The 18,386-nt window shown below is 35.9% G+C and overlaps 1 protein-coding gene across 1 annotated transcript in view; it reads right to left on the bottom strand.

Annotated features, from left to right (window-relative positions):
* Positions 1–18,386, bottom strand: part of ROBO1 (roundabout guidance receptor 1) — a 382,889-nt gene that overhangs the window by 38,872 nt on the left and 325,631 nt on the right. The window contains exons 16-20 of the mRNA XM_059921364.1: positions 17,761–17,932; positions 14,420–14,617; positions 10,175–10,201; positions 8,719–8,761; positions 2,135–2,289 (exon numbers count right to left, since the gene is read on the bottom strand). Of these exons, the coding sequence (XP_059777347.1) occupies positions 2,135–2,289; positions 8,719–8,761; positions 10,175–10,201; positions 14,420–14,617; positions 17,761–17,932 (595 nt within the window). The remainder of the gene's footprint in view (positions 1–2,134; positions 2,290–8,718; positions 8,762–10,174; positions 10,202–14,419; positions 14,618–17,760; positions 17,933–18,386) is intronic.

The raw sequence follows: 18,386 nt of genomic DNA, 5'->3' as shown, positions 1-18,386 counted from the left end.
TAGTTAAGCTTATAGGTTAAGAATCCAGACCAAAAAAAAAAAAAAAAGAACCCTCTGCCCTCGGATCAAGGAACTTGAGATTTCAATATTTTATAAAATAACTCTACTCAAAAAATATGAGGAACAGAGGTAAAGTGACAGTAAATAGTGCTCAGGAGAATTTTATTAGTTTTTTCCCTTGGTCATGCAGGATAATCATTATCAGGAAAAGATGTTCTATAATCATTTTTCATGGTTTCATAATGACACCTCAAGAAGTATAAAATGACAATAAAGATGGCAAAATGAATCATAGCAGCCAGGGCAATTTATCAAGTAACACCTGAAATAATACCTAATATGTCTAATATTTCAATTTCACTCTAATTTTCCCTTTCTTTAAATATTTGAGAGTGAAATAACTAATATATATATAGGAAATATTCAAAGCCTGTGGCTGAAAATATTCAAACAGCAGGAAGAACTAAAATCATCATTTAAAATTAAAACATTTTTAAAATAAAAAATTAGTCAAGTTATAATAGTAAAAATACAACTATTTTAATTCATAGTGGCTGCAACATTAACAGGTCACCTTGAGGATTAGTTTTCAACTGGATATCTTAAAAAATGATAAATTAACACGGTCACTACTAAAGATGTAAAAATGAATATAGTTTTAAGAAAAATCTGCAAATTCTCTATCCTACTGAATTCAACTACCCTGCATTTCAACAACAAATGATCAGGGATGAGGGGTATTTGATCAATCTGGCTTTTAGTAATTCTTATTTCTAATTTCTAGGTATTAAGTTTTATATAATAGTGGTTAAACAATATTTTTAATGGCAATATGGTTTTGGCAATCTTGTTTTTCTTTGCCACTCTTTCCATATGAGTAACATCCAATAGAACTCTCTCAGATGATGGACATGCTCTATTCTGCATTGTCTAATATGATAGCCACTAGCCACATGTGGCTACTGAGCACTTGAAATGTGGCTAGTGCAAATGAGGAACTGGATTTTAAATGGTACTTTATTAAATTTAAATTTAAATAGCCACCTGAAGCCAGAGGCTACCATATTAGACAACACAGCTCTACATATTAATTTAAATGGATATTGTGATTTTTTTCTTTTATTGGGCTCAGCATAGTCTTTCTTTTACTTATAATTATGTGAGCACTTCTTCGCCTAGACAACTAGAATATGGACCTCTAGAGAACATGGACTTGGTCACATGGATATATCATTTCCATATCCATATCCAATGGAGACTATGATTCGTTCTTTATGGTGCATCACACTTTTTACTTAAATGCCATATTCTATTTCCCTTTTCCTTAACTCCATGGGTTATTTTACTTCTATAGTCATATATTTTGATCCTTTATGATTCTTTTTATATTTCCTATATTGTGAATGAATGTTAAAAGGTTTTTTGTAAGAATTATTTGTAATTTTCTGTTTTTTCCTTTGCATATGCTACATCCAAATTTTACTGTCATGTTTTAGCATGAGATTTTAACAAGCAATTTACCACACATATTTCTGAACCAAAAAGACACAACACAAAATTAGTATTAGTATACACACCTGCAAAAGATATATATTTCTTGGATCTTAGGATTTACTAGTATACTATAAAAATCTAATTTTGACATTCAGTTAGCTTTCATTTAAAATGATTTATTACCACCAGATAATTATTATTATTATTGTTGCTGCTATTAAAAATTTGGTTCACTCAAACTATAGATCTATGGATCTTTTGATCTGCTTTATTCTTAAAATCTTTAAAATAAATACTATCAATAACTACAATTAAAATTCTAATTACATACATTCTTATGAAGAGGAATACTTTTGTATAATTTCATTTTTCCTTATTTGCTATCTATTCTAGAATTTATATTCTCCATTCTCCCTTTGCATACTGAGAAACTTTTTTTGGGTGGACGGTGAGGTGTGGAGATACAGGGATGGAGAAAATATTCGAATCAGGCTAGTTTGCTAAACAACGGTTACTATTTCATGAAAACGTGGATTAAATTTCCTTTTCAGTTTAAGGAGAAGAAATCGAAAGTTATCTCCTCATGGCTTGTTCCTAACAATGCCAAGCTTGCCTATCAGGCTGTCTCTGTGCCTCTAACCTGGGCGACTATACGTGGTCAGGTTACTGTCGCTGTTTCCATTGCCTGCTGTGCAGCAGTTGATGGAGCAGTCATTGTGATTGTTCCCAGTATTAGGCCACGTGTCTGCCAGCCATGGCTGTGTGGCAGGTTCACTGATGTTGAGAAGTCCTGGCCTAAAGAAAAAAATATGTATAAAAGCAAGTTTTATATAAGTAGCAAATGATATTTCCTATTCAGAATTCCAGAAAATTCTTCCTCTCACTAGTCTCACAAATAATTTGGTCCACTATGCTGAAAGATACAATAATTCCTTTTATTTTACAGACAAGGCAACTATAACGTAATGTTCTGAGGCACGCCTCAGTTTATATAGCCATCCTGTTGTAAACGGTGAGACCAATTTTGTACCATTTGTAATGCTCTACTCCGCCTTCAGTCACAGTGGCTAAAAATCAAACATGGGATCTAAAGAACGTGGATACTTATATTTTGTAGTGTTTTAGTAGCGTAAAGAATATTCTCGTTAAGACAGTTTGCATTTCTTAATTTTTGACCCGTTAAAAAATAATGATCCCTCTCACAACTTCATTAAAAAATGGAACAAGCTTCTTTACTGAGATAAAGGATCCTTCACAGTAAGCACATTTGCATATTTTTCTTCAAAACCATGTTTCAGAGACAGTGAGTTTGGGGCTCTGTGACATTTTGCAGAGAGCCTCATCAGTGTTTCAGTGCACAGTTCTGTAAGCTTGTCAACATTTTCTGATGGTGACAATGTAAGATGCCATAAATCCTATATAAACAAAGGAAAGCTACTGAATTAAATCTGGTAAAACGATGTCCACTGCAAGACATATTAGCGTTCATGGTTTTTTTTTGCACGACAGATGTTAATCCTCTTTCACTGTGCATTGGGAATGCAAAGTACATCAGCAGTTATTAATGGCAGCCCTGGACCACCAGTGCCAGAGACACAGACTGCAGTCCAGGAATGGAAATCCTGAGGTCCTTTTCCAATACTGACTCCATTTGACAATCCAGCAAAAGAGGTGATGATGCATGATGTACTGTCAGATCCACAATAAACAGACTGGCACTACAGAGTCTGAAAAGATTTTCTTCATGGTTTCATTTTCTTTGCTAAAGTGCAATAACCACGCTTTCATTTACCTGGGAAGCAAGAGCCTGACATTTCACTCACCATGGTTCCTATGCTGGCATACAGAGAGTCAACCGAGGAAACTTTCTATGCAAAAGATGGTTATTTGAGGAATAATTCACTTCAAATGAAAAATATGGATTTATAAGTTATAGATCTGTATACATATATATATGTATATATGTGTGTATACATATATCTGTCATAAAAGTGAATGTTTACCCTTTGTTTACAAGGGTAAGGTGTGAGGCGTTGTTCTGACCTTTATATGTATTAACTCATTTAATCCTTCTAATAATCTACAGAGTAGTTACTATTATTATTCAGATTTTAAAGATTAGGAAACTGAGATACCTGAGAAAGGTTAAGAAACTCGTGCATGGGTACACAAAGTGAGTGAGTGGCAGAGCTGCGATTCAAATCCAAGTAGCCTGTCTGTAGAATCCACACTCTAAGCCAGAATACTATAAACACATATACTGGAGAGTGCTGGAATTTCCTAAAACCCTCAAACATTCTTAATAAAAGGAAGAGTGGAGTAATGTCTAAAGTCTTAACATTCAGAGTAACGTTGTTAAAACTGAATAAATTTACTATTAAAATTGTTGATAAAAATATGCTTTGAAGACCAATGTTGCTGACCTGTTAAAATTTAAAACATTTAAATGCAAGCTGTATCACAGATACCTGGAGCTTTTGAAATCAATGTTGGTTATAGAAATTCTGCATTTAGTAGTCTTTAGCTTTCCTTATTTTCTCTTGAACTTAAAGTGTGTTATCACTTTTTAAGTTATTAAAAATAAATCTCCGTATTTGACACTGTAGAAATATTATAGGATGTTTGAAGTACGGGTCAAGCCTGTCTTACATGTTTCAAAAGGAATAGACAATATTTTTATGCTACGATTCCCTCAGAAAAACACTTTTAAAAGTGAACGTTTTGATATCATCAGAGGCTGAAAGAACTTTTCATATGTATGGGAGCTTTCCAACAGGAAGTAGGATTAACAATTCACATCCTAGCTTTCAGTTCAGACTTGTGTTTGGAATGCTAATTATTTAGGGAAGAAGGTTGGGTCATGATTACCGGCCCATAATGAATCCTAAAATGCCATGGGTATATTTCAGAGAACTCTGAGGAAGTCAAGGTCATATGTAGCTACTCTGATAAGGGTGTTAGGGTCTTTAAAAACTAACAATCTCTCAAGCTATCTTTATGCATTTAAGATGATCTAGTGTGTATGAGACAGATTTAGCTGCCCAAAAAATAAGAAATGAAGCAGAAGCAAAACACACTGCTGGTTACAGGGATTAATATATGTCAGAAATATTATATAATATTACCATATTTTATATACATAAAAATGCAACCATATTATACATATATATCCATATAATATGTTAGTTGTTATATTTTCATGCTAATATATGTGAGTTTTGCCTATTTTTTCCTTGTCTTCAAAAAGATATTATCAGGGAAAGGAAGAGACTAGGGCTCTCAAAAACCATATTTAACTTCCAGTTTATATTAAGGGGATAGTTTTGTGTCACAAAGGAAAAGAGGACAAATGCAATTACCTTCAATTCCTCTGCTCCTGTTACTCCAGATATTCCAATCACTCACTCCAAAAACAAACAAACAACAAACAAACCTATTTGAACTCCTAAACCACAAAATAAAATACTAATACTAAAGGGTCCAGGGGCTGGGGAAAATAGTGAAGGGGCCTAGCAGCAAGGGTTGCCTGTAGACTGTCTCCTCTTTCTTTTGATAGCTTGAAAGAATTTTGAAGCCCAGGAAGAAGCAAGGGATAGAGTTGAGAGTGGTCAGTCCTTCAAAGAGAAGCAAGGTCTGAACTCTTTCTTTCTCACCTCCCACTGCCAGGAAATGTGCTATTGGCATTCTCGATCTGGTTAGCCTGACTTTCCTATGCTTTTCTTCAGGCTTTCTCTGCTGTTTCCTGATTTCTGCTGTGGTTTGGATTTTAACTAGTTTATTTTTGTTTGGAAGAGCAGATCGAGATGTGTGAGGTGAGGAGAACAAGTGAATAGAAACAGCCACTTAATATCCATGATCTGCCACTGGATTACATTGCAAATCCTTTGTCCTTTTTAAGTTGAGAAGAGGTCTCTTTGCTTACCGCAATCCTCATTTTCCCTTTTATGTGAAGAGCGGAATTCACAGTTTTGAGAACGAGGAGAGCTCTCAGGCTCTCCTTCTCTCTCAACCTTCTCCTTTATCAGAGGAAAATGTCCAGGGCCCAAAATTTTCTCTCATCAAGGACTGAACTCAAGTCTTCTGACATTTGTTTACTCAATAACTCATCCCTTCCTTCTTTAGATACTTTTTAGTGATATCTTTCAAAGATCAATAATTCATATATTGAATTTATGGATATATTCCAATAAATTACATTTATTGCATTACAAAAATTCATGCATTTAATTATTGATTAATAAATCACGTAGCCTCTAACTCCAGGATCTCATATTCTATTGTGGGAAACAATCATTTAAGCCAGGAGTTAGAAAACTATTTCTATAAAGGATTAGAGGGCAACCATTTTAGGCTTCGCGGGACATATATTTTCTGTTTCAACTACTTAACTCTGCCATTGTAGTGGGAAAGCAGTCATAGACAATATGTAAACAAATGAGTCTGGCTGTATTTTAATAAATCTTTATTTACAAAAACAGGTGTCAGACCAAATTCAGACCAAGAGCCATAATTTGCTGACCCCTGATATAAACAAAAGATAATTGCATTACCTCTTATTAGGTGCTTAACTGTGGTGTTTATACAGCACAAAGAGTTCACGGAGGACACAGCAGGTGAACCTCAGCCAACTAACAAGGGGAGGGGGGACATATTCCAGGCTGATGTAATAAGTGCATAGAAGAGAATGCAATATTGGTGACTGGCAGGTGGGTTGACACAGTGGATTGTAGGGGGTGGCACACAGAGATATGAGGAGGCCTACAAGGCCCTAGAGGTTGTGGGTTTCACATGCTCTGCCCAATTTGGACTTGCTATTTTAAATATGGTGTGTTCTACTGAAAACTGGGATCTTCAGAAGCTCAGAGACATGATCCATATGCATTTCAAAATTTCATTCTGGCTCCAATGGGCAAAGGGAATTAACAGGAAATAGTTCTAATGAAGGTAGATGAAGGTAGGACTGCTGGGAGCATTTTTAACAGATTAGACAAGGGACAAAAAGAGCTTGAAGTGAAACAATACAGCAATAGTGAAGGGAGAAAAAGGTAGGATCAACAAAATGCAGTAATAGATGCAGGAAAGAGGATGACTTGACATTTTGACTTAGGTGTCATTAACCAGATGAGTTGGGTGATACAGTGAGGGCTCACAGAGTCTGAGATGCCTGAGGGAATCCAATGTTTAAGGGATGGCATCAGAGAAGTGAGTACAAGAGTCTGACTCACTGTTCATTATCTTACCCCACTGGATCATGGAACACACACACACACACACACACACACACACACACACTCACAAATGGCTAGAAAACGCATTCCTGATGCTCTTACCCTGTTCTAGTTTTTCCAAAGCACTCACCAACTGCTTCTACTATAGAGTTGACTTTTTAAAAAATGTTTATTATTAATCTTCTATCTCCCCTGCTAAATGTAACGTTCAGGACAGGAAATTTTATTGACTTTGCTCACCGACACATCCCAGGCAACTAGAACACTGCCTGTCCCATTGTAGGTATTCAATAAATAGGTTTGATGAATAAATAAATTTAAAATTGTGTATGTAACTGTCATTTTGAGCATTAACCCTAGGATCTTTATTTAACTGTTGCCTCTATAACATTCCAGCATTTTTTGTCATTTTATTTGGTAAAAAGATCATTTCCATTTGGTATTTAAAATAAATCCATTTCACTGTTATACTATTTTTACATGCAGAAGGTTAATTCTGTATGATGATTTAGCGAGCTTTCCAAATGGAACTTTGTAATTTTTCAGTCCTGCTGAAGAAACTAACATTTGGTACTGAGAGATCCCTGCCATCATTTCCTTCTTGATAATTTGGTCTACCTAGGTTGAAAATTCCTTTACAGCAGAAACTAGACATATTTTATATGTGTGTGCATGTGTGTGTGTGAGAGAGAAAGTGCATCTGTGCACGTGCTCATGCACAGAGGCTGGTGCAGAACCCACAGAAGATGCTCAATAAGCATTTTCATAAGATCTGATTAATGAGAAAGCTGAAGTCTACCGTCATGAATATAGACATGTAGAGAGGTGGTTATATCATCAGGTTCCAGATTTATCCACGAGAGAATGTTCTTATGCCAGAGACTGTTTAATGATTGTCTGGGGTATGATTTAGACAGAATTGCCCCGGATGCAAAAACATGCCCTGGTTTAATTCTTGAATCAAGTGGATTTATTCCTTATGAAGACCTCCCTAGCTTTGGGGTCTTTCAGTGGCTGGTTTGTTTCACAGGTATGAAAACAGGAAGCTAGCAGCAGTACCCAGGAAAAAAAGAGTAGTGCTAATTGTCAAATTTGTACAGCATTTGCTAAAGGTGGTCAACATTTTTTTACCACTCTTTCCTATTTTTATGTTTTCCAGTTGCAACCACATTATCAAACTATACAAAGCAGGACACTGAATAAGTTAACTGAATTTGAATTAGAAAATGGTTTTGGTTGAAAGGTTTTTTTTCTTACACCTTAAGCTAGAGGTTACTGTTTTTGAAAAGAAAAAATTATCATAGAAAATCCTGAAGCTTGACTCATGTAACTTATACCTTCTTTCAGCCCCTTTCAGCCGCCTGTCACATCAATTTGTGATTTCTCTGTGAATATATTAAAGTTCACTGAATAATAATTACCAAAAAATCATAAATGTAGGATTGAGGTTCATTTTAATGAGAGGAAAAAAAAAAAAAAAAAACCTCCGTGTTAACAAGCTACTTAGATTCTCCTTTTATTTCAACATATTTCCTGGCAAATGGAGACTGAACTATGTTGAATTCATAACAAGAACAAACAAACAGACATAAACTACAACAACTTATGAGCCAATGCTGTGTTCAGCAGGTTTCCAAATGAACACTTTTTCTTTGATAGTATCTGTTAACTAGCTATATTTCTTAATCTTCATAAATGCCATCGCTTAATTACTTTAACTCCTTTTAATCATCTGCTAAATCAGCAAGTCTGTCTTTCCCGGTGAAAGTGCTCCCTCTGGTGTTCACTGACTGAGATGCAACGGCTCCAATCAAGTGCATTTGTATGTAAACAAGCTTGGTTCCACAGCACAACAGAATGGAGTATTTCCGAAATATTTCAACAAATTTCACCTTTAAGTTACACCTTTTCAGCAAAGAAAGTGATGTCATCGATGAAGACAAGAAGAAATACCTGGAATTCCCCTTAGAATCTACAAAACAAGCAGGATAGTTACCTCCCTCCACTGCTCACAGCTTCGCCTCCTCTCTGATAAGTTACTGGAATGTTACCAAAAAAAAGGAACAATTAATAGACATGTTTGTGTTTATATATCAAAAGCTATGACATTCATGAGCATATTTCTAGAATGGCATGTTTTCTTCCTTTCTACTTAGAAGCATTGCAAAAATTCATCACAGGAAATAGCAGATTTCCAATTGAACTAGTATTTTTTTAAGATGGTACAGAATTAGATATAAGTTATTTTTATTTTCTTTACGTGCCAACAAGGTTGAAAACTAAGCAGAAGCAAACTTCAGTTCACTCTTATTAACGATAACTATTACACGTTTGTACATTCACATTCTCATAGATTCTAATTTTGAATTTATTATTAGATCATGTAACTTCATGATTTTATGTAAGTGGAATCTTAAATTTGGGAAGAAAAAAACCTACCAGACCATTTCCCCAGAAATATGAGTACCAGTAAGACAAAGGTAAACGTTAAAATAAACCCTCTTTCTCTCCACACACAAAGATGTATGCCAAGTTGTGACTCTTAATGAACGCGACCTAGTTTTTATTGTGGCTTGTGAAAACTCTTCTCAGTATATTTTCATCAGACATGTATACATAGTGAAAATATATTTTAATGCTCTTGAAAGCATTCTCGGCTTAATAAATTATGGGTATAAAATTTAGCCATAGCAGAAAAAGATTTGCACATAGTCAGGCAAGGGGTTAAGGATATTAGCTTTTCTGTAAATACAGACCCATTTTCTAAGAAGAAATATGTTTCTAAAAGCTGCCAAATTCTGCTTAGAAGAACTCCAAACTGGGAGTCTGTTAAGGAGAGATAACTGCTTCCAGTGATTATAATAACTGGATTAAAACCGAGGAGGCAAGGCTACAGGTACATCTTTTACTAAAGGTGAATCGAAAGAAGAGGACCCACTTTGAAAGAAACTGAATGGAACGGAATCTTAGTACTCGGACTTAAGGAAAATGACAAGTTTTATCTTTCACATGTGCTGGATATTTTGGTTACCTTTAAGAACGTTGATTGTATGGATAGAGAATTGCAAGGGAGAGAAATTTTTGTTCGAAAACCTGAAAGCTTAAGTTAAGGTAAAAAAATGCACTGCCAAGTCTGAAATAATCAATGTGATCATTAGCATGTTAAATCATGCTGAGGGTAGACACAGTGTGTCTATCTAATGAAACACATGCAAACAAGGCTAAGATGCAATGCGGAGTCACGAATAAGTAATGGCATTGAAGGAATGACAAGCAACACCAACCATTTCTACTTCAAGTGCATGCCTGGCATGAGTAAATGAAGTACTGTCTTCCATTGTAAGTCCTTTCCCCCCAGCTTACTGCAGAAAATGAAATAAAAACAGAAACACAATAGTACAACACATGCCAAACTAACAAAGAAAAGGAGGGGGGTAAGCGCAAATATATACCTGTTGGTGTGAAGGTAAAAGACGGGACTGAAAAATCAAAACAAAATATAAACCAGTTATTAAGCTGAAGAGAGAAAGGGAACATATCACATTAGTATAAATCAAGCAGACAGCTGAACATAAAACAAATGTAAATAACTAAGCCAGTAGTTCTGACACTCTGATATATGAATAAAACCAAATCTGAGGTTAAAAAAGAAGCTTGTCTCTGAGGTACCATTTTGAAGGGTCTGACGTTCTAGGACGGGAGGGGGTGGGGATTGTGCTGGGTTAGCCTGCAAATGACCCCTGCATTTAGTAATGGAGATTTAGCTCATGGCTTTAGTACAAACAGGAGTCCTCTACTATTAATCATTTCCAAACATTGGATAATGTGTTCTTAAACAAGTATTATCAGGGTCTTGCCTAAACCTTATCTAGAAATCTTAAAGTAAATGCTTATTAAAGTGGGCTAACTAATAGGTGCATTTAAGTATTCATCATCGAAAGAGAGACAGAGGGAAGGAGACAGAGAGAAAGATAGAAAGACAAAAAGAGAAAGAAAGAAAGAAAGAGAGGGAGGGAGGGAGGAGGGGGGAAGAAAAAGAAAGAAAGAAAGAGAGAGAGAGAAGGAAAGAAAGAAAGAAGGGGGGGGAAAGAGAGAGAAAGAAAGAAAGAAAGAGGAAAAAAGGAAGAAAGAGACAGAAGGAGGGAGGGAGGAAGGAAGGAAGAGAAGGGAAAAGGGAAGGAGGAAAGGAGGGAAAGAAAGAAGGAAAGAAGGAAGGAAGAAAGGAAGGCAGCAAGCAAAGAAAGAACTGAAACAAAAAACCCCATAAAACTGAATTGTTCCACTGCCAAGAAATGCCTGATACTTATCATATAAACAGTGTAATGCTACATTTTTATCATGATAGAAATTTGTGAACGGACAGGAAAAATGGGGAGTTTTAAACTTTAACTTCTCTATTATAGTTTACATTTAGAAGCTTTCTAGAAGTAGGCTGAGCATTTTTTTTTAAAATACCACACCAAAAGCTAAACAATAGAACAATAATGCCCCTCTGAAAACCTTCACTCTGCAGTTATAAATCTTAATGCAATCAATAATGCCTGAAATTGAACTGCAGACCTCAAAAGTAGCAGCCTTGCCTCCGCCACTTTTCCTATCTTCTCTCATTCCTGGGTGTTGGATAACACCAGAGCTATTTCCATGTCATTTCACAGAGGGAGGAGGCTGATTTTTTTTTTCCAAGCTCTTCACGTTAATTTAAAGTAAACACTGCTCTGGTAAAGAAAGCAAGGAAATCTACGTTACTCCCTTGTAGACTAAAATTTACTTTTAAGAAATCCTTAATACACACAAACTAGAATATCGATTACTTATCACGGATCAAAAAGCTGCCAAAAATGTCTTTTCCACTTCACATTTGAATGTCTCCAAGAAATTTACTTGAAGATTAGAGCACTGGGGTTGCAAATTCAAATGCCTGTAGCATCCTTTACAACTGTCACTTCTTACCAAACCATTTTATTTCTGAGCATACTAGGAAGAACAACAACAAAACCCTCAATGCCGGGGATCCAGTTTATAAACTGGGCTTCCTTTGCTGCTCAGCAGTCTCTGTCTTAGGAATTCTATTGTGTTTTCTTTCAGTCAGGTCTTTTTAGAGAGTCAATGTAATTTAGCTGCAATCAAAAATTCAGAGCCATAGTAACTAGTCCTCATAAAAAATAATAAAGAAATACATTTGAAAGTAAAGCTACTCAAGCAAGAATGTTCAGTGCCTGAACATTAATTTGCAATCAAAAGGACACAGGCAAAAAATGAAAGGTCCCCGTCGGTATTCCTAGCCAACTGCTAACCTCAGTTTAAGGAATTGAAGAAGAGATGAAGAGAGTTCTGTCTAAATGAAATTTTTACAGCTTGTACACCAAAGAACAGCTTAATTCTCAAAGCCTCCAGTAATAAAATAAACTCCCACTACGTGGATGTATGTGAACAAGGGGTACAAGCAGGGGCACACCTCCAGATAAATGTAGGCGGGAAATGTTAAAAATGCTCACTATTACCGAAAGTCACACTCTGGTTTGATGGTTTATAGGTCAACAGGCTCTTTTACATTGATTTCTTTAAAATATTTTACTTCCTTTTTTTCTTAGAATTACCAGCATTGTTTCGGGCACAGACAATGTAAGATTTCAGGATGCACTTTTTAAAACTGCATACGACCAGAATTATGAAAAAGTGCTAACACGGCAAAGTGAGGAAAGCAGAATCAAATGCTCACCAATTACATTTGTAATTATGTTCTACGATTTCTGCTTAAACACAAGCTAGTTAAAAGGACAATGGTATTAGTTTAATAGGTTTTGCAGAAAGGGCACATAGGCATTTGCCAGCATGCTTTAAGTACATTAGTAAAAGAAAAGAAACATTTCAGAAGGGAAGAGGGTTTCATGTCACATATTTAGATTTCAAGACAAGAGAGAGCATTCAATTGTTACAACTACACAGCTATCATACTTTATGGCAATAAAAAATACAGGATTCCTGGGGAATTCAGGAGACTCTACGTCTGGAAGTTAATTAGTCACTTTTCCTCATTCAAATGGGATTTCAAACACACAACTCCCAACAGCCTACCCCTGCCCAGCTTCACAACACACAGACACCCACAAACCCCTTCTCCGCCTTGTCTTTCAGTCAAAGGTTTTATATGGTAACACGTGTGCCTGACACTGATCTACTTTGTATATGTAACAAGCACCTAGTCTCTTTGCAGTAACCTCCCAGCCCTCATTTTCCATTTCACAGGCAGGGATACTGACATTTTGCTTTATCTCTGCATAGGACACCTATCTGAAAAAAACATATTTAAGGATGGTAACACTAAGGTGAACGTATGTACATGAAGAGATTCAATGTGCCAGGAGGCACATTCATGGATTTCCACAGTGTGGGTGATGAATTTGTGTTGACTCTTGCCAAGACCCCTTGGGACCAAGGGCACAAATATTTTAGACTGTTGTCCCAGACTGTTTTACAAGCATAGAGGGATATTCAATAAAACTTTTCATTGAGAAAAGGTCTAGCTAGCACTAACAAATTCTGACTTTGCCATATCATTGATCAGAGAAATGACTTGGCCAAGCCACGTAGGAAATGTTCACTTAGGAAATATGTAGACAATTTTTTTTAAAGGGTGGTGATGGTGCAGGGTGGTATGTGTTTACTGGTCATCCTCTTTCAATTTGCCTTGCAGCAAAAGTGTTATCTTAGACTTAAGTATGGACCCTGTAACTAGGGTGAATGTATAATTTGCCATCTAAAAACTAGGACAATTTTGAGAACCAAAGGAGCACTGTCAATAATTTAGCTGGACTAAAGACACAAATTGGGACGGTGGCCTGAAAACTGGGACTTACAGTCACCCTGCCTTAGAGCCCAGATCTGATGCCCAGAGCTGATGAAGCTATTTGAGGAGGGAAAGGCAAAAGGATTATCTATCTGATAGTGTCAACAGCCTCATTAAAAAATATAAAATACCAACCGCCAATCTACAGACTTTGAGAATATGTGGTAAAAGTGTCTGTGAAATCCTTAGCATATTTGGCTCGTCCATAAAATTGTCAACAATTGCAGCCAAATAAACCTTCTCTTCTAAACTGTAAACACATTTTTAACAAATCATCATCACCCATTAACAGTATATACATATTCAGCTCTGCAACTTTAAATTTAACAATAAAAAAGTACTAAGCCTCCTCTCTCTGAAAACTGAAGCCCATTTATTAAGAAACTATTTTATAAATAATCAGAACTAATCGGAAATATCATTATTTATAAATAATCTCTTTAGCTTTACAAAGGGCAACAACACCCCCTTTAAAGTTGTGTGACAGTCCAAAGCTTGTATTTATAATTCCTGTGACAAGGAGATTAAAAAGTTTCCTCCAGAATATAAAGTAATAAAGTAATTCCCTAAGAGAACAAGGGAATGGTATCACAACGAAGTGTAGACTTACCCTGGTGAAATATATTTTAAAGGAACTGGGCCTGAAACTGATAAGCCTATCTGTAGTACTGATACTCAAGAGGAGGTTATACCTAGATATTGCAATAAAATAGAAGCGCTTTTGAAAATCTTTATATACTAAAATAATTTAATATAGGATATGCATAATCATGAATAACTTGGAGCCACAGATTAAAATGAAGAGTTATGTAAACATAGTAAAATATGGAAAACTTAGGAAAGCTAATACCTTTTCTGATACCCGCATAAGTACTAGTCAGCCCATTTCTCTTCTTCCGGTGTCGATAGAGCCAGACGCTAAAAACCATAAGGATGATCCAACAGGCTGCTCCGATTCCTGCGATGAACGCTGGCTGCTTCACCACGTCTGAGATCTGCTGAGCAAGGCTGACTTGGTCCTCAGGTGACACGGGGTTTCCATGCGAATCTGAAAAGCCGTCTTTGGGTTAATTTGGGTGTGAAACTCAATGAGACAATGAAAAAAAATTGTGTGTGTTTATCTCCCCTCCTCCCACCCTTGAACAGTCTAAGACGCTTAACTCCCTCAGAAACACATCGTTTGAAACTATGTTTAGAAGGGTCTGTAAAAATTCAGAATCATTAATAAAAAACCAATGAAAAATTAAAATCATGTTACCATTGAAAGAACTATGAAAAATCTTTCTTTTAAAATAATAACCATGGCCAGCAATAGCTGTAAGAATGTTCATTAAATATGGGCAAGAATTATCAAGTGTTATGAATAGTCAAAAAGTCTCCTGTTTCCTGTCAGCTATTTTGATTCAAGAATTAAAAATTGGTAGAATTTATGGCTATTCTCGGAGCAACTAAGCCCATGCGCCACAACTACTGAGCCCGCGTGCCACAACTACTGAAGCCAGTGCATTTGACTCTGAAAATGTTCTGCTAACACCACCTGCTTTAAAGTAGAAACATTTGTTTCAGTCCAAAGCTCTATTTTTTTCCAAGAAAAATAATTGGTATAACTCATTAGTTATGAATAACATTTCTCAAACAGAAAAAAATGCTTACTGATTATTTTTTCTTATTAAATGACATTGCATCCTGTTAAGACACTGGCAGGTAAAATAAGCAGCATTCAATGGCTAAGGAAACAGTCTTAGGAAAACAGCACCCCTTTCTACGTAAAAAGGCTAAATTGCTACTCATGTTGTGCATGCGTGTGTTTTTTATTTGCTTTTTTCTTGAACAGAATTCCAGATTTCATTCTATGGAGGGTCAAGTCTGAAAAACCTATTTTCAAAAGCAGTTGCCGTCACCTGCCTTCAACTGTTTGTTGACTGAAAGTTTTATTTCATATTCCAGACTCTTTTATCTATGGTTATCCTATGAGCACTTCATCCTCTGAAAGTTCATCAAGCCGACTCCTCTTTTTATTTCTACTACACCCTATTTGCTAGGTTTATAGATTTCATGGCTATTTGTGCAAGGTTAAGTTGGGTAGCTTCAGATTTTATGGAGACAGCCAAGAGAGGTTCCATGCAGGCGACCAGATGGGCTTAACAGAATAAAGTGTGGTGTGACTAATGAATTAAAATGGCCTCTCTGTACCTCAGTCTTTGTCTCACTGCAGCTGAGGCTATATTAAGATATGGAAAATTGGAACACATCTATAATTTCGAGAAAACCAATTTGACCCTTAAATCCCATGATTTAAATCTTAAATAAATAAAATTACACATGGTCCTTTTTCTAATTCATATTTGAAAACCCAGTACTGAAAGTCATATATTATACAAAATAAGTAAATGACATGACAATGTATAGGGTCATCACCATGTAACTTTTTTTTTTTTCACCATGTAACTTTTAATTTCAGTTTTAATAAGTTAATACTGACTTTTCACAAAACTAGGCAACTATTTGAGTAAAAAGATCTATGTTCAGACTATTTTCCCCCATACCTTAGATAACGTTGTAACAGTTGCATCAAGCAATTTTTAAACATAGTTTTCGGTACTACCTAAAAATTTTGGAATAAATGAACCAGAAATAAACCATGAAGCTATTTTTGCTTAAAAGTTGTGTGTATTATAATCTCTGTTGAAAAAAAAAGTGCTAGTTGTAAAAGATAATCCAAAAATCAAATTCTGGCCAATGGCTGTGGCAGAAGCAGCAAGCTCTCCACTAAAGACTTGAATGGTACTCTCATAGCATAGAGTTGTTGGGAGGTAGCTCCCTAGCCAGTTACTTGATTTTGCAGTGTTGCCATTCATCTGTTTGGAATCACAAGACCAAGTTCTGTGCAGCAGTGATGTGCACCATTTCCAGACATGTGCCATTTAAACCCTCCTCCACACTATGTGTTTCTTTTCTTCCTTTCTTCTGGCCCAGGGTCAACCTTGGAAGCCCCATGTTAAAGAAGCGACTCCTCATCAGCCTGTGACCCTGCATAGCTACAACCATTGGACTTCAGGTAGACTTTATTATATTACGCTCCAGAAGCTCTGCAAGTGTTATCTGTTACAGCGGGTAGCAGTCTTAACACTGGAACATCAATAGCCGTTTCCAAATTGAACGCAAAGTTCATTATGTACAGCAACAAAGTTTATTCACAGTGGAATGCTTCTTAATTTTGTTCTGAAATAATTTCTAAGTTGTCATCAATATTATCAACATGCAACAGTACTATATATACTTATTTGTGATGTATAAAGATTCATGTATCTGATTCATTTTCATAATTTAGCAACTGGCATGAAATATTACTAATGCTTCAGTTCTGATGTGGAAGGAACGAAGTTGACTATATACTTCTTAGTATCTTACTTAATTTAAATGTCACCTCTTAATATCTGACCCTTTTCTCTCCCCTTTCCATTTATAATTTTGTTGCTGTTTTTTGTTGTTTGTTTCAGATTTTACTGGTAACCAATAAATTTGAATTTTATGTTCACGTCACATTGTCTATCATGAAGTGTGGTAACTAAGGCTTCTGTCAGGTTTTTGTGTTTCTTTTTTATTCATCTAACCACTTTTGAAGCACACAATGCATTTTTAACTTTCTAAGTAATCAGCATATGTCATATTCCAATGCTCTTTTACATCTCAATCTATCTTTTGTTGTCAAAAGCAATACAATTTTAAATAGACACATAAATGGTGAATATAAATTGCATATTGCTGTAAACTTCCAATACCTAGTTTAAGTTTTGCAAGGAAGTTGTTTTTTTTTTAAACCCAAACCACTGAAGGTTCCATGCAGGTGCAGACTGCATCTTTCCTGTTCCCTGAGGTATCCTTGTTGCTCAATTAATAGTATTTATTGAAAAGATGAAAAACATTCAATAGGACAGGATGAGGATGACACGATACTGACAGCCTTTTGCTTAAAATATCATTGAAAAATGTGTGCTTGGATAAGTTTAAATGCAGTTGCGATATTATAGATAGATAAGATAAAGCTAACACCATCATTCTCATAATTCTATTGCCACATTCCATAGCCTGTTCAACTTGCAATGGTTGGCTCCACTATATACCAAAAAGAAAAGCAGGACAATGGGTACACTGATATGTCTTTCGAACCAGATCTGCCCTGGCGCTCACCTAACTGGATGAACTGCGGCTCACTCCTCACCCCGGCTCCGGCCCCGGTGCTGGCTGCCACCTCTATGCTGTACCGGATCCCAGGCACCAGCGAGGGAATAACCGCAGAAAAGGTGGAACCGTCTACCGTCTTGTTTATATGGTATCGAGTTTCATTGCCCAGACACCAAACCTACAAGAAGAACACAACAAATTATGTAAGTTAATGCAAAGGTCAGCACTGTGGTTTTAGACCTAGTACTGTGGTTTTAGACTTAAGAGTTCAGACCTATCATGAACCTAATGTAGGAAGTTTCAAAAGTCATTCTTCCCTGGATCTAGTTCTGAGAAGACTCTTCTAGTCAAACCTCGTGTTAGTAGTACCTTAAAGACCTCCTTGAACTTTCTTATACATGCTTTTAAAGGATTATATCAGGTGATTGTACAAAAGTTTCTACAAAGGGTCATATCAGATGATTCTACAAATGATTCTACCAAGACCCTGGTTCTTATTAACCTTATCATCAGGATTTTTTGTTTTTTTAACACCTAGAAATTATATGCCAGGAAAAAAATAAAAGGAACTTGCAAAAAGCTGTATACATCTAGATAAAGAACAATAACTTACCTATTATCATTCAGTATTT

The sequence above is a fragment of the Balaenoptera ricei genome, chromosome 4, assembly GCF_028023285.1.
Source record: "Balaenoptera ricei isolate mBalRic1 chromosome 4, mBalRic1.hap2, whole genome shotgun sequence".
Classification (NCBI taxonomy): Eukaryota; Metazoa; Chordata; class Mammalia; order Artiodactyla; family Balaenopteridae; genus Balaenoptera; species Balaenoptera ricei.
Note: the sequence above shows the minus strand (reverse complement) of the source record. Positions and strands in the feature narration are given on the sequence as shown.